Source organism: Perca flavescens, chromosome 5, assembly GCF_004354835.1.
Source record: "Perca flavescens isolate YP-PL-M2 chromosome 5, PFLA_1.0, whole genome shotgun sequence".
NCBI lineage: Eukaryota > Metazoa > Chordata > Actinopteri > Perciformes > Percidae > Perca > Perca flavescens.
This window is the reverse complement of record NC_041335.1, coordinates 10649838-10662498: the sequence shown is the minus strand read 5'-3', so window position 1 is coordinate 10662498 and position 12661 is coordinate 10649838. Positions and strand designations below refer to the sequence as shown.

The 12661-nt window shown below is 41.0% G+C and overlaps 1 protein-coding gene across 1 annotated transcript; it reads left to right on the top strand.

The window, feature by feature from the left end:
* The first annotated feature begins 914 nt into the window (after positions 1 to 914).
* On the top strand, positions 915 to 8306 carry mlec (malectin). The gene is made up of 6 exons (XM_028578893.1): positions 915 to 1100; positions 1549 to 1771; positions 2269 to 2447; positions 2679 to 2855; positions 7711 to 7768; positions 8006 to 8306. The coding sequence occupies exons 2-6, from the start codon at positions 1570 to 1572 to the stop codon at positions 8248 to 8250; spliced, it is 861 nt and encodes a 286-aa protein (XP_028434694.1). The 5' UTR covers positions 915 to 1100; positions 1549 to 1569; the 3' UTR covers positions 8251 to 8306.
* Positions 8307 to 12661: the final 4355 nt, after the last annotated feature.

The window sequence follows — 12661 nt, the reverse complement described above, 5'->3', positions numbered from 1 at the left end:
GTTTAGATTTCTCAAAGAACATGCGTAATAGCCTAGGTAATACTCATATATTTAAAATAAAACACAATTGTCAGAGCCACAAATAATTAAGTAGGAAATATAAAGTTGAAGATATCTTACCTTTGGTTGTCAGTGTGAGTAGAACTGGCTCAATCCCGGTTATTACAAATACCCTCTTGTAGGTTTGGCGTGATTGATGATTAAACCAGTGTCCAAATGAAAGCACTTTGTTAAAATAACATGAGACACACGATCAATAACGGAAGTACATTTAGAATCTATAACACTGTAAAATACCCCCCTTTTAGCATATTGGTGGTTTCTTTTAAGTTCCGTGAGTTTCTTGCCCTGAGCAGCCCTGTAACGTTACTCAGTGCTTTAACTTCAAATTAAACTAGATCCACACAAACGTTTTTGTTATGATTAACGTTAGGTCTGCCATTCTGTCTATGATGGGGTCATAGCCTATACATATATGTAATGTAACGTTCTTTAGCCTAGCTATATATATATATATATAGGGCGCAAAATTGAGAATGTTGCATGAGAGGCTAAACTTAGCTAGGCCATGAAAAATCACAAAGTCCTCCCTTGACGTGTAAAAAAGATACAGGGCTTCAGTCTGTCTGCCCACTTCTGTCAATCAAGGTTAGAACCAGTGTATGGTTAGAACATGGGCACACCTATGTACACCCCTCACAAGTTATAACCTGTGATATTCTTGATAAATGTAATAAAATGGTAGTCATTTGTACATTATAACAAAGTATGATGTGCTTGAGCTATGATATGATATGGTGTTTAATGGTTCAGGAAACCTTAACAGGAGGGTGTGATTCGACAGAGTATGTGTCACTCATTGGCCATGGGACATCTAAGGTTAGGTAGCACTGACAGTGGCCCGCCTCCTGCAAACTGGCAGCGCAGACTAGATGCACACACATTGAATGAAAGTCAGTGTAGCAGGCTGTTGCCACCAGCAACTGATATCTGCTCCCCGTAAAGTTATCTTAGTGTCTCGGCATCTGGTGAGACTGTGTTAGCAGAGATAATCTTACACATTGGTAAAGACAGGTTCAGGACATCTGTGGAAGGGGAAGGTAAGAGAGACATTTGCATTAACGTCAGCCGGGCTCTCATAGTATTTCTGGTTAGACAGGTAGGTAGGTTAGCTAGCTAGCCCAACCGACCAGCGTTACTCGCTGCTAATTTGTCGTTATCTTTTATTTTTGCCTAATTAATACAGAAGCGGTATACTATGAATGTGTTAACGATAAGCCAGGATACTTGTTTCTAATTTTACTGTTTTCTGTGTCTCTGTATGCAGTTGTGCTCATGCTACCGGTATTGGTAACGTTACTGTTAACGTTAGCATGCTGGCTAACTCATATCATGTTGCATGTCACCAAGACAAGCTGGCTAGCTCCTTGTGCTAGCTAACATTATGTGATTAATGGTACATGTGGAAGGGTTACTTCCGTACAGCAACCAAACTGAGTATATGCTGCAAGCAAGCAGATACCGACGCTGTCTTGTGTCTGTGTCTAGGACCATTGCCTGTGTGTGGCAATGCAGCGGGTCACGGCGCAGCTCGTGGCCGGTCTGATTGCAGCGGTGCTTTCGCTGCTTGCAGAGCAGTGTTGGGCGGACGGCGGGGGCCTCAGCCTAGCGGAACGGGTTATCTGGGCTGTAAATTCCGGGGGTGAATCGCATGTAGACGTGCACGGTATTCACTTCAAAAAGGACCCATTGGAAGGGAAACTTGGCAAAGGTGAGTCTATGTTAACGGCGGTTAACCGCTAATAAGAGGCTGAATGTCTTGCTGGGCTTCACCTGTAAGGTGTTGCTGAGAATGACATTGTGAAGGTAAAATCTGTTCCCCAAGACTAACAGACATTTTAGCACAGACAAATGCATGGTCTGGCTTCCGCAAGTAACCACAAACTATGAGGAGTCAGCATAGAGGACTACAGCTCCGCCCCTTTCAGCATGTAGAGGAAGCAGGTGATGATGTGATCAAATTGTAGAGAGTCATTCTTGGCTCCAGTTAAGAGCCACAGCCACAGATACTATAATTGCAAGTTGGAGTGAACACAGTGTGGTAACTTGCCATTTGAGCCAGAAGGGCACTGTATTTCATTGAGTGCAGGAAAAGGTCAGGGCTTGCACAATGTGGTGCTTTGGTTAAAACATAATCAGTTTTCCAGTAATGCAGCTATTAATGTGGTCTTGTGAGCAACATTGAAACTGATGCTATCCTCCTCGTAGCATCTGATTATGGGATGCGTCTACCAATACTGCGCTCCAGTCCAGAGGACCAGATTCTGTATCAGACAGAGCGCTACAATGAGGACACTTTTGGATATGATGTCCCCATTCGTGAGGAAGGAGACTATATACTAGTTATGAAGTATGCGGAAGTTTACTTCGCCCAGTCACAGCAAAAGGTATGGAAATTATTGATTCAGCGATATAATGGTGTAGTGTTTGTATTTAATAAAGTTGTCATTTTCATCAGTACAGTATGCATTAAGCAAGGCATGTCAGTTCTCTGGGAGGTGTGTGTGTGTGTGTGTGTGTGTGTGTGTGTGTGTGTGTGTGTGTGTGTGTGTGTGTGTGTGTGTGTGTGTGTTCTGATTTGTGAATGTGATTTCTGATTTGAGAATATGTTTTTCTAGGTGTTTGATGTGCGTCTGAATGGCCATGTGGTAGTGAAGGACCTGGATATCTTTGAGCGAGTGGGTCACAGTACCGCTCATGATGAGATCGTGCCCTTCTCTATTCGACGTGGCAAGCTCAGCGTGCAAGGAGAGGTGTCTACTTTCAACGGCAAGCTCACTGTGGAGTTTGTAAAGGTGAGCAGTTTTTATTTGAATTGACGGAGACATTTCTTGATGCCATTTTTTGTCTGTCAAAAGGGAGGGCCAGTTTGCTTGCTTTACCATGACACTTATAAATAGCGTTTTTTTTTTTTATTGATACTAGGGGTGTCACGATTCTCCCAATCCTGGATTTGATTAAATTTTTGATTCTAAGGTCACGGTTCGATTCTTAATTTTTACATTTATTTTTTTTAAAGCACAGGTTGCTATGCCATTTTTAGACTAGACTTTTATAATATCTGACCTTTGGCTTTTTTGTCAACAATGCAAACGTTGTCAACGCAACTCACTGGAAATCCAAAATGCTTCCACTCCGCCGACTTCAGTGAAAGAGGAGAGGGTTCAAGTTCTGTTGATGGGTCTCCTGCATCTGCAGTTGCCATGTTATCTTTTGACCGTAGCTAAATTAGAGGAGGTTGACTGACTCGCAGCACTTCAATACGTGTGTTGACGTACTGACCGAAGAGCCGGTTAATTAACCCGAGTAGTGTCACTGAACCGGGAGAATGAACCGACTCACTCCTGTTTTTTTTGTTTTGTTTTTTTTACCTCATTCGTGCTGGCAGCGCTTTACTCAAGCTGAGTGTGATCGGTGTACGCTCCACATTACGTGGGGGGTATGGCAGCATCGACTATTCCATTTTTTTTATTCGAAATTCGAGATTGTGACTTGATTTGCTACTGCAATATAAATAACAGGGGGACTGCCGTAATCTGTGATAACTTTATCAGTTGATCTTCTGGTCATGTCAGTCAACATGAAGTAATGGACATTTGTATCATAAATTTCCTTAAGCCCCTCCCCCCAAAAGGGAGAATAAATGAGCAGTGATTGACACGCAGGAAAGCCACCGGACGACCCAATCTTCTGAACGTAGCCATACTGAGAAATACAGAGAGTTGTGTGGAGCTGATAGTCTTAATTAGCTTTGTAGCAACTCATTTGGCAATGGCTTGGATGTAACGGACGTTCATTAATATCAAAAAGTTACGCACTAAAGCTTAAAATATGAAGCTACCTCCAGCAGCTGGTTAGCATAAAGAGCGGAAACGGGGGGGGGACACCTAACCAAGCTTTGTGCAAAAATAACAAAATTTGCCTGCCGGCAACTCTAAAACCTACTAATTAACACGTCATACCTTTTTTGTTCGTTTAATCTGTATAAAAACCGAAGTGTAAAAACAACTGCTTGTCGTTTTTCCAGTTTGGGGTTTTTGTACATTGAACAAATGACATATAGTGATGTTAATTAGTTGCAAATAAGAGTATTACCGTAATTACTGAAATGTAGAACTGTTCCTTTTACTATGACTATACTATTCATTTCAGACTTGAGCCCTGTGGGGAAATGTCCATCATAACTTGTATAGAAAAGTGACTCTTATTCAAACACAAGACAGACATGTCAAATTGACAGCACATTTCCATAATGAACTCCATGTCTGAACGGGCTGTTGGCAGCCAGCCGGAGTGTGTGTGGGCCATGCAGATGACTGACAGCAGTCTCGCATCTGGTTGCCCTTTCATCATATTTGTTTACTAGTCATGAAGCGCAACAAATTTAACTTTGCTCTCCTAGGTCTCACCAAACGACTACTGTCTGTGAATCTGGTTTTATGTCCGCTATTTACCCCTTCTTCAACGTTAGTGGTCGCTTGCCTCTGTTTCCATTTCTCATAGACACGATTGCCGTTTACTGTGATTTAGGAAAGGACATTTCGATATCCAAAACATCTGCTGTTTAGGTTGGAAGGCTTTGAAGTCTGTAGCCAGGCTCTTAATAAGCAATGAGGGCCATGAATCCATCGCCCTAAACCAGTGGTTCTCAACCTTTTTTGTGCCAGCGCCCCCCTATCCATTATTCAGCTCCTTAACGCCCCCCAACAAATATTATGTGGGCTAATTGCCCCGAATATGAATGATTATGCCCTAATATAGGCCTATTATTGTTGTTACTATTGTTATCAAAAATAATCAAAAAATCAAATCATTGAATGACAAACAACACATGTATTAGTTTCCCAGGTATCAAAAAAGCCATGTGAATAGAAATTATATATATTTACAGGTCTTTAAAAAAAAATGCAACTATTTGACATTCAAATTAAATAACATTCAAACTGTAATTATGTATTATCAAAAGACCTGCTGCATGTCCCTGGTGTGAACCTCAGCACCTTTAGAAGATGACTATAATTTGAATGTCCTTTTTTGTTTGTGAAGTGACCTTGGGTGTCATGAAAGGCGCTTTAAATAAAATATATTATTATTATTATTATTATTATTACAAACACTAACAGTAGCCAATCAGAAACAGCTAGCAATTTAACATTCAAATCTATTTTTAATTCAAATCTAAATTTATAATCAAATTCAACGGAAAACAAGCAGGCACTTATCAAGGGGTAAAAGCAGGATTACACACACACACACACACACACACACACACACACACACACACACACACACACACGTATGTGTATTTTGGTGGTGACAAATGACTTGAAGAACGACACCTACTGTCGATTGGAAATAAGTTTACAACCTTTAAAAAGTTAGTGAGAGCGCTTTTTTGATGCTTAGAAGAGTCTAGGTTAGATTTGCTATCGGCTGTCTTGCGAGTAAATAGCAGAAAAAAAACGTTTGGAGAAACACATCCCCACATCGCGCTGTGTTTTGTGGAGGTGTGAGAATCCCGTAAACCGAGACATCACTGCCTCTATCGCTTCCATAACAAAGTTTTAAAACACCAAACACAAGCCCTAAACTGGAGTTTGGGGGAACAGCTGACTGTTTGACCAAACAACAAAGCACTGTCGATATCTCTCGCACGTCTCTTTTCTTTCTCTCTTTCTCCGTGAAATTCAGGTGCAGTAGGAAACATTGTGTTCTATAAACGATCTGACGAAAAACTGTTACTGTGAAATATAAAGTTGTGCTAAATTGGGGATTAAAGAATACAACAGGACGTCGCGGTGATTGCATTATTTTTTTTTTTTTTTATCTGAACGTAGCTTTATGTAGGGACCTAGTAGGCTACAGAGCTCATTTAAGATGATCCTCTGACGTCCCATTTCCGTGAAGGCAACACGGAGCTGCGCCAAACTAAGCTGACAGAAGCACAGAAGAGAAGAAGAGTTATGATACCGGTCTCATCCAGTCGCAGTGCTGTAAACTGGCAGGTTTTAATGTTACAGACCACTGATTTTTTTGAGTAGTTTAAGTGTAAAGATGTATTGTTATTGTGAATCTTTGGTTTAAATTAGCTTTCAAACAAACGCCCCCCTTGGGCACCTCAACGCCCCCCTTTCCAAAATATTGCTTCCAACGCCCCCCATCATCTTCTGAACGCTCCCTGGGGGGCGGTACCACCCCCATTGAGAAACACTGCCCTAAACAAATAAAAATGGCCTCTTATCTATTGCTATCTTTGTAATGATGTAGTAACTGTCACTTTTTCCTTTTGTCACATTTTACTCTCTGGTCATACATCTAGGGTATCCTGTGGGCCTACATGAGCACGTGTTGCTAATTTGGTTCAAGTGTTTCTCTGCCTCACATTATTCAACATCAACGCTTCATAGGGCTGCAACTAATGATTATTTTCATAGTCGATTATTCTCTTCATTATTTCCTCGATTAGTTGTTTGGTCTATAAAAGGTCAGAAAATGGTGAAAAATGTGGATCAGTGTTTCCCCAAAAAGCCCAAGACGACGTCTTCAAATGTCTTGTTTTGTCCACAACTCAAAGATATTCAGTTTACTGTCACAGAGGAGAAACTAGAACAATATTCACATTTAACAAGCTGGACTCAAAGAATTTTTACTTTTGTCTTGCAGCTCTATCGCTTTACTTTTTTCAACAGGTCCCACAAGCTGATGTGTTACATTGCCCTTTTTTGTCCTTGCAATCACTACAGTACCAAGTGATGCTGTACTTCTGTCGCTAAAGGCATGGCTTTTCTTTAACTGATAGGCCAACCGTCAGAGTGCAGTAAGGAGAGGCAGTTTTAATTTCTTCTGCTGCAACATGTGTGGCATGACTATTAGGAATAATTTATGAAATGCCCCACACTAAAACATGTTAAGTGTAGTTGTTGCCACAGATCGACATCTTGTCAAAATCAGTTTGACGCGCTCTTGTTTACTTAGCCCATATTTGCAGCACTACAGTACTTCCAACACAGCACAGTCAGAGAGATAACCTTTTGATTCTGTTTTTAAGTTTGGGAACTTGCCGCAGGCCATAGGAATAATTATGTGCATATGATTGGTATTCCCTTTTAAGCCCTGAGTTCTGACAAATGAAGGATTTTGTAGATCCTCTGGTTGTAGGCTAAATTTGTAGGGTGGCATACTTCAAAAAAGGTGTTTCTGTGGTGACCTCAGTCCTTTTTTTTTTTTTTTTTTTTAAAACCATCTTCTTTCTCTTTAAGGTAGCTCACTGGCCCCCTCTGTGTTGTTCTCTCATTTAAAAGACACAAGTGGGGCACACTGTCTGCTCCATCGGCAAACGTTCAAAACTATTCTAACAAGGAAATGACATCATCTCTGTAGCACAGGGGGTATTTTTTATTTATTTTTCCACACGGGTCCACTTGTTCAGCGTAAATCCACCTGCACCAAATGTTGATCCTTTCGTCACACTGTGTGGTACATTTGAAAGAAAACGAAAGGAGGATACCGTTTTTATTAATTGTGTTTGTGTCAATGAGTGTGCTCCAACCATTAATTTGGTTGTTCTTGAAGGTAAGGATATATGGATAATTTATGGATCATTGTTTAAATAACCGTTCCTTTGCTTACAATTGGTACTCTGTGTTTCAGGGTTATTATGACAACCCGAAGGTCTGCGCTCTCTATGTAATGAAGGGGACATTAGAAGGTGAGTTCCGAGACTGCAAACGCACCCCGCCCGCGGCATTTTTGCGTAAAAAGTCAGTATATTTAGTAGGTTAAAATGTCTTGCTCATCCATATGTGCAGCACAGTTTAGTTGTTGTAGTTTTAGTCGTAGCAGTGTTATAATCAACCAGGAATAACCAATTCCTTTGCACGGGATTAGGACTAACCTCGTCCATCTTCTTCTTTTTTCTTCTTTTTATTTTTTTTGTACTGGACAGATGTGCCAAAACTTCAGCCTCACCCTGGCTTGGAGAAGCCCGAGGAAGAGGAGGAAGAGGAGGAGGATAGTGAGGGAGGCGAGGAAGGTGGGAAGAAAAAGCTCCCCGCAGGTTCCAAGAACAGGGTCCAGTCAGGCCCCCGAACACCAAACCCATACGCGGCAGACAACAGCAGCCTAATGTTTCCCATCCTCGTGGCGTTCGGGGTGTTCATCCCCACACTGTTCTGCCTCTGTCGGCTGTGAGCCACAGCCAGCGCCTGAGGGGACGTCAAACAGACAAGACGGACAAGAGACTATGGAGAGAGAGAGGGGGGGTGGTGGGGGGGGGGAGGGGAGGGAGGGAGGGAGGGAGGGAGGGAGGGAGGTGGGGGTCAAGACGACAACAGCAGCACAGGCAAAGGCATACACCCAGGAGAGAGCTTGGAGGAAATCTTGACGACGGAGGACAAAAAGAGACAATAACTTTTCGGAAAGCCACTCTCGCGATGAAGCAAATGCTGCTGTCGATATTCTGCCGTTTGCGTTCGAGAAGGAGATGTAGGAAGTGTACGCTGTGCGCTTCTATGTGAATGTGTTTCGCATTCCACCTCCGCTGACACTTTTGAACAATGTTAGTCCTTTCCGCTCCGAGACTGCGCGGGCTGTAGCGATGCCAGTCTTCACGGTTTGAAAGCCCATTTCAGCAGCTAAGGGATGCTCGGGGAGGGATTGGTCCGGGCCAGTTTTTATAAATTAGAAGCATCGTTTTGTACTGGGTGTAGCAAGGAAGCCCACTCTGTTTGACCCTCCTGCTCCGCATCTGGTCACACATGTTACCTTCAAATTGGAATTGGTGCTGCTTCGAAATTGGTTAAATAGAATAAGTTAGTGGAAAAACAGTTGCCATTTGAGAGGTTCCCATTTTTCTTTCTTTCTTGTTCTTCCTTCCTTCCACCCACTCAGATCTAGTTAGTCCTTTGTTGACGTGCCATCTACTTGCCATAAGTTGTTAAAGAAAGTAATTGAACCAGCTCTGTAGCTGGTGGGATTATTTGCTGTCTGCTGTCTAAGACAGCTTGCCTTTACATAAATATAGGTTGCTTGTGTGGTGGTAATGCATGACTTGTTGTGGCATTGTTCCACCCAGATAGTCTTATACGTGTCCTCAGCAGTGATCACAAATTCAAAGTCCTTTTTTTTTTTTTTTTTTTTTTTTAAAGTGCTCATATTATGCTCATTTTCAGGTTCATAATTGTATTTAGAGGTTGTACCAGAATAGGTTTATGTGGTTTAATTAAAAAAAAAAAAAAAACACCATATATTTGTTGTACTGCGCATTGCTGCCTCTCCTCTTTTCACCCTGTGTTGAGCTCTCTGTTTTAGCTACAGAGTGAGTCATCACACTTCTGTTCCATCTTTGTTGGGAGTCGCACATGTGCAGTTAGTACTGCTAGCCAGTCAGAAGCAGAGTATGAGGGTGTGCCACGCTAGCAGCTAGGCGAGTGTTATAACGTGTTACAAAGTGACCACGTTTGTCTCTGAAGTAAAGGCTGGACTACATAGAGCTGTTTGGAGCAGTTTGTAAACAGTGTTTTCTGTTGGAGATGGGGTGGATTTTGGGCTTTTTCACTTTGTAAACCTATAACATGCACAAAAATATATATAAAACTATAAAGTAAAGGGGAAAAGCCAAAAAGCATAATATGAGCACATTAAGGAAGGATCCATTTTAAAGTTGAAACCTCACAAAGTAAGAATGTGGGACAGTTTCTTCCAGTAAGACACACCAGATTCAAAGTTCATGCTGTGAGGGGCTTCAGTTCAGTCAGGATCTCTTCATCCTTTGCCTTTTTGATTCATTCATTAAGTATGCATGCCTGCCTTTTTGTTTCACCAAAGAATGTCTTTTTTTTTTTTTTTTTTTTTTTCTTAGAAGAGGAAAACGTGGTGGCCTATTTAATTTGACAAATAGCTTGCAAAATACAATTTTATCTGAGGCCTTTTTGGCAAGTGGTTGAAATTGGATGTATTTGGACCAGAACAGTAGTCTCACTTATCAAAATTGAATTGAGAATTGATTTCGAGGAATATAATTTAAATAGAAAATAATTTGCTACTTTTTAACATCCGTGGCTTAACTGGGAGGATGGTTGTATGTGTTGTTGTCATAAATTTGTGTTTTGGATTTCAAACTTCAGTCCTCCATGTTATATGAAACTGAGACAGGCGGCTGCAGCTCCATGTTGATATAATAAACCGTGAGAATCTATACACTTGTTTCATACGTCCCCAAAGTTGCTCTCTGTGCGGCTCCACAAGTTCATCCACCTGCAGTTAGAGATGAGAACACACAGCATCAGTGTAAGTAAGAAAATCAAATGTTTACTTGCCGTTATACATCACCATTTAATGCATTTTCCACATTGCTCTCTCTGCCTTTTCAAATCTGTTGTCTTAGGACTTTTTAAGGTGGACTGTACCGTTTGTGTTAATCCAGTGTGAACTTTTCAGTGCAATTAATCTACTTGTTCTGCTCCTTGAATTGAGCAAAAACTGTCTTTTATCTATCTTAATCTAACTTTGAGCCATTTTTCCTACATGGCCACATACTCCGAGTCCACTTTGGCTGTGTTTTAGTCTCAGCTTTTGGAAAATGCTATCCCCTTTTTTGCTTTCCATGCGGTCTGAAAAGCAACTTTGTTCTTCAGTTTTAGTGCAGTTGTGTTGTGAACCCTCCTATTTATGTATCTAGTTACCTCCCTTAAGTGCTAAGCTCTACTCTGAGGAGGATTGTGTAACTTTGCCTGTTTCGCTAATGCGTCTTAAATGTCCCCCGACACCCCCTGGCAGTATTTGCTGTTGCCATAGGCAGTACTGGAGGTGGGGTGGGGGGGGGAGAAAACAATTAATAATTCAGGTGTTGTGGAGCCTTCCTCACTCCTTGATTCTCCCTCCCATTTTGATTGATGCTGAGCAAGAAGTTGGTGCCAGAAAATATTGGGTCAGTTGGCGTTTTTTTATTTTTAAGTTGTAAACCCAACTCATAAACATTAGCACCTTTTTTTCTTTTTTTTTGAAAAGATGCAAACATTTCATTTAATTCAGCACCAAAGTCACCGTGTTCTGTTCCTCTGCAAGTCTACACAGTTGCGTGTGTATATATAGGGTACAAAATCACGCCCTTTTATTTTATTTTTTTGTTCTCGTGTGACAACCATTTTCTTCTGGGGAGGAACGGTTGTTGGTACAGAGAATACAACGGGCAGCCAGATGAGCTGACTGTCGAAAAAAAAAAAGTCAAATAAATGAGATTATGTCTGAAAATATGGGATCTTCCATTCTATTCTATATAATTTAAATCCGAGGGGCTGCTCTGGAGATATTTTATAATACGCTTGGATATGTATGTTTGAAATTTTTTCCTCAGGATCTGTTTATTTTTTTTTATTTTTTTGAGTTTTCAAAACTTGATATTTTATTGGTGTGACATTTTGCACTGCCTTGTGTATTTTAAAATCATGTCTTTTTTTGTGTGTGTTTTGTCTTTTGTTGCCTTGAATTATTGAATACATTGTGCTTTACCATCATTAGCCTTGAGGCTGCTGTTTTGTTGGCTTATATCAAATTAGCCTTTTGTTTTTTTTCTTCTTTTTTTCCTCTTCTCTGTTAGAACACACTTTTCTGGGCTCGATTTTCATTCCACACGACCAGCTGTTTCCGGAGTAAGGGACGACTGAACGTAGAATTATTATATCTGTAGTCTGTCGACCTCAAGCCTTTCTAGGAGCAAAGCTAGTCAAAAACAAATGTAAAGGTTAGTAAGAGAAGTGTATATGTCCAGCACTTGTTTCAAGCAGTCTATTTAGCTCCTCGCCAGCCTTTTTTCGGACCGGTTATTGTCGATACATCTCAGAGTGGAATGAAGATCTGATCTCTTGTCTTTTTTTTTTTTTTTTTTTTTTTTTCCCACATGAGAACCAAAGAATTGCCGCCATTCCATCCAAATTCTTAAACAGTGTCCTAACGTGACGCTAAAGGTTCTTCATTTCTGTCATCCTTTTTTTTTTTTCTTTTCCTCACCTGGTAAAACAGTGAACAAACCAGGGGAGGAAAACATCTCATGTCATCAGATTTAATATTTAATTATTCCCCCGCCATGGCGCCCAATCTTCTTGAAATGTCCCTCCTTTAAAAAAAAAAAAAAAAAAAAAAAAAAAGTCATTTTAAATGCACTGTAATTTAATGTAAAATTTGTTTGAGATAACCCCCCCCCCCCCGCCCTCCTCCTCATTTTTCAAAAGCAACTGAAAATTTGAGATGAATTTAAACTGAGACAAATTTTAAACGGAAAAACTTCTGCCAACATGTCCACATCGTCCAGGCAGCGGAACACACACACACACACACACACACACACACACACACACAGGTCTGACAGCCACCGATCACACAGTGCGAGTGTGTGAGACAGTGAGTGTGCGCTTTAATGTGAGTCCTACTGTGTAGACATACATGTGCTGGATGAATAAATGCTCTGCTGGGGGCTGCTGTAGGCAGCAGCAGGTGGACTGGTGAGATGTTTTCTAGACCCCTGATCTTACTCTGATGTGGCATATATCTGCAAAATGGGAAATGCTGATAAATGCTGTCTCTTTTTAATAAATGTGCTATTTTG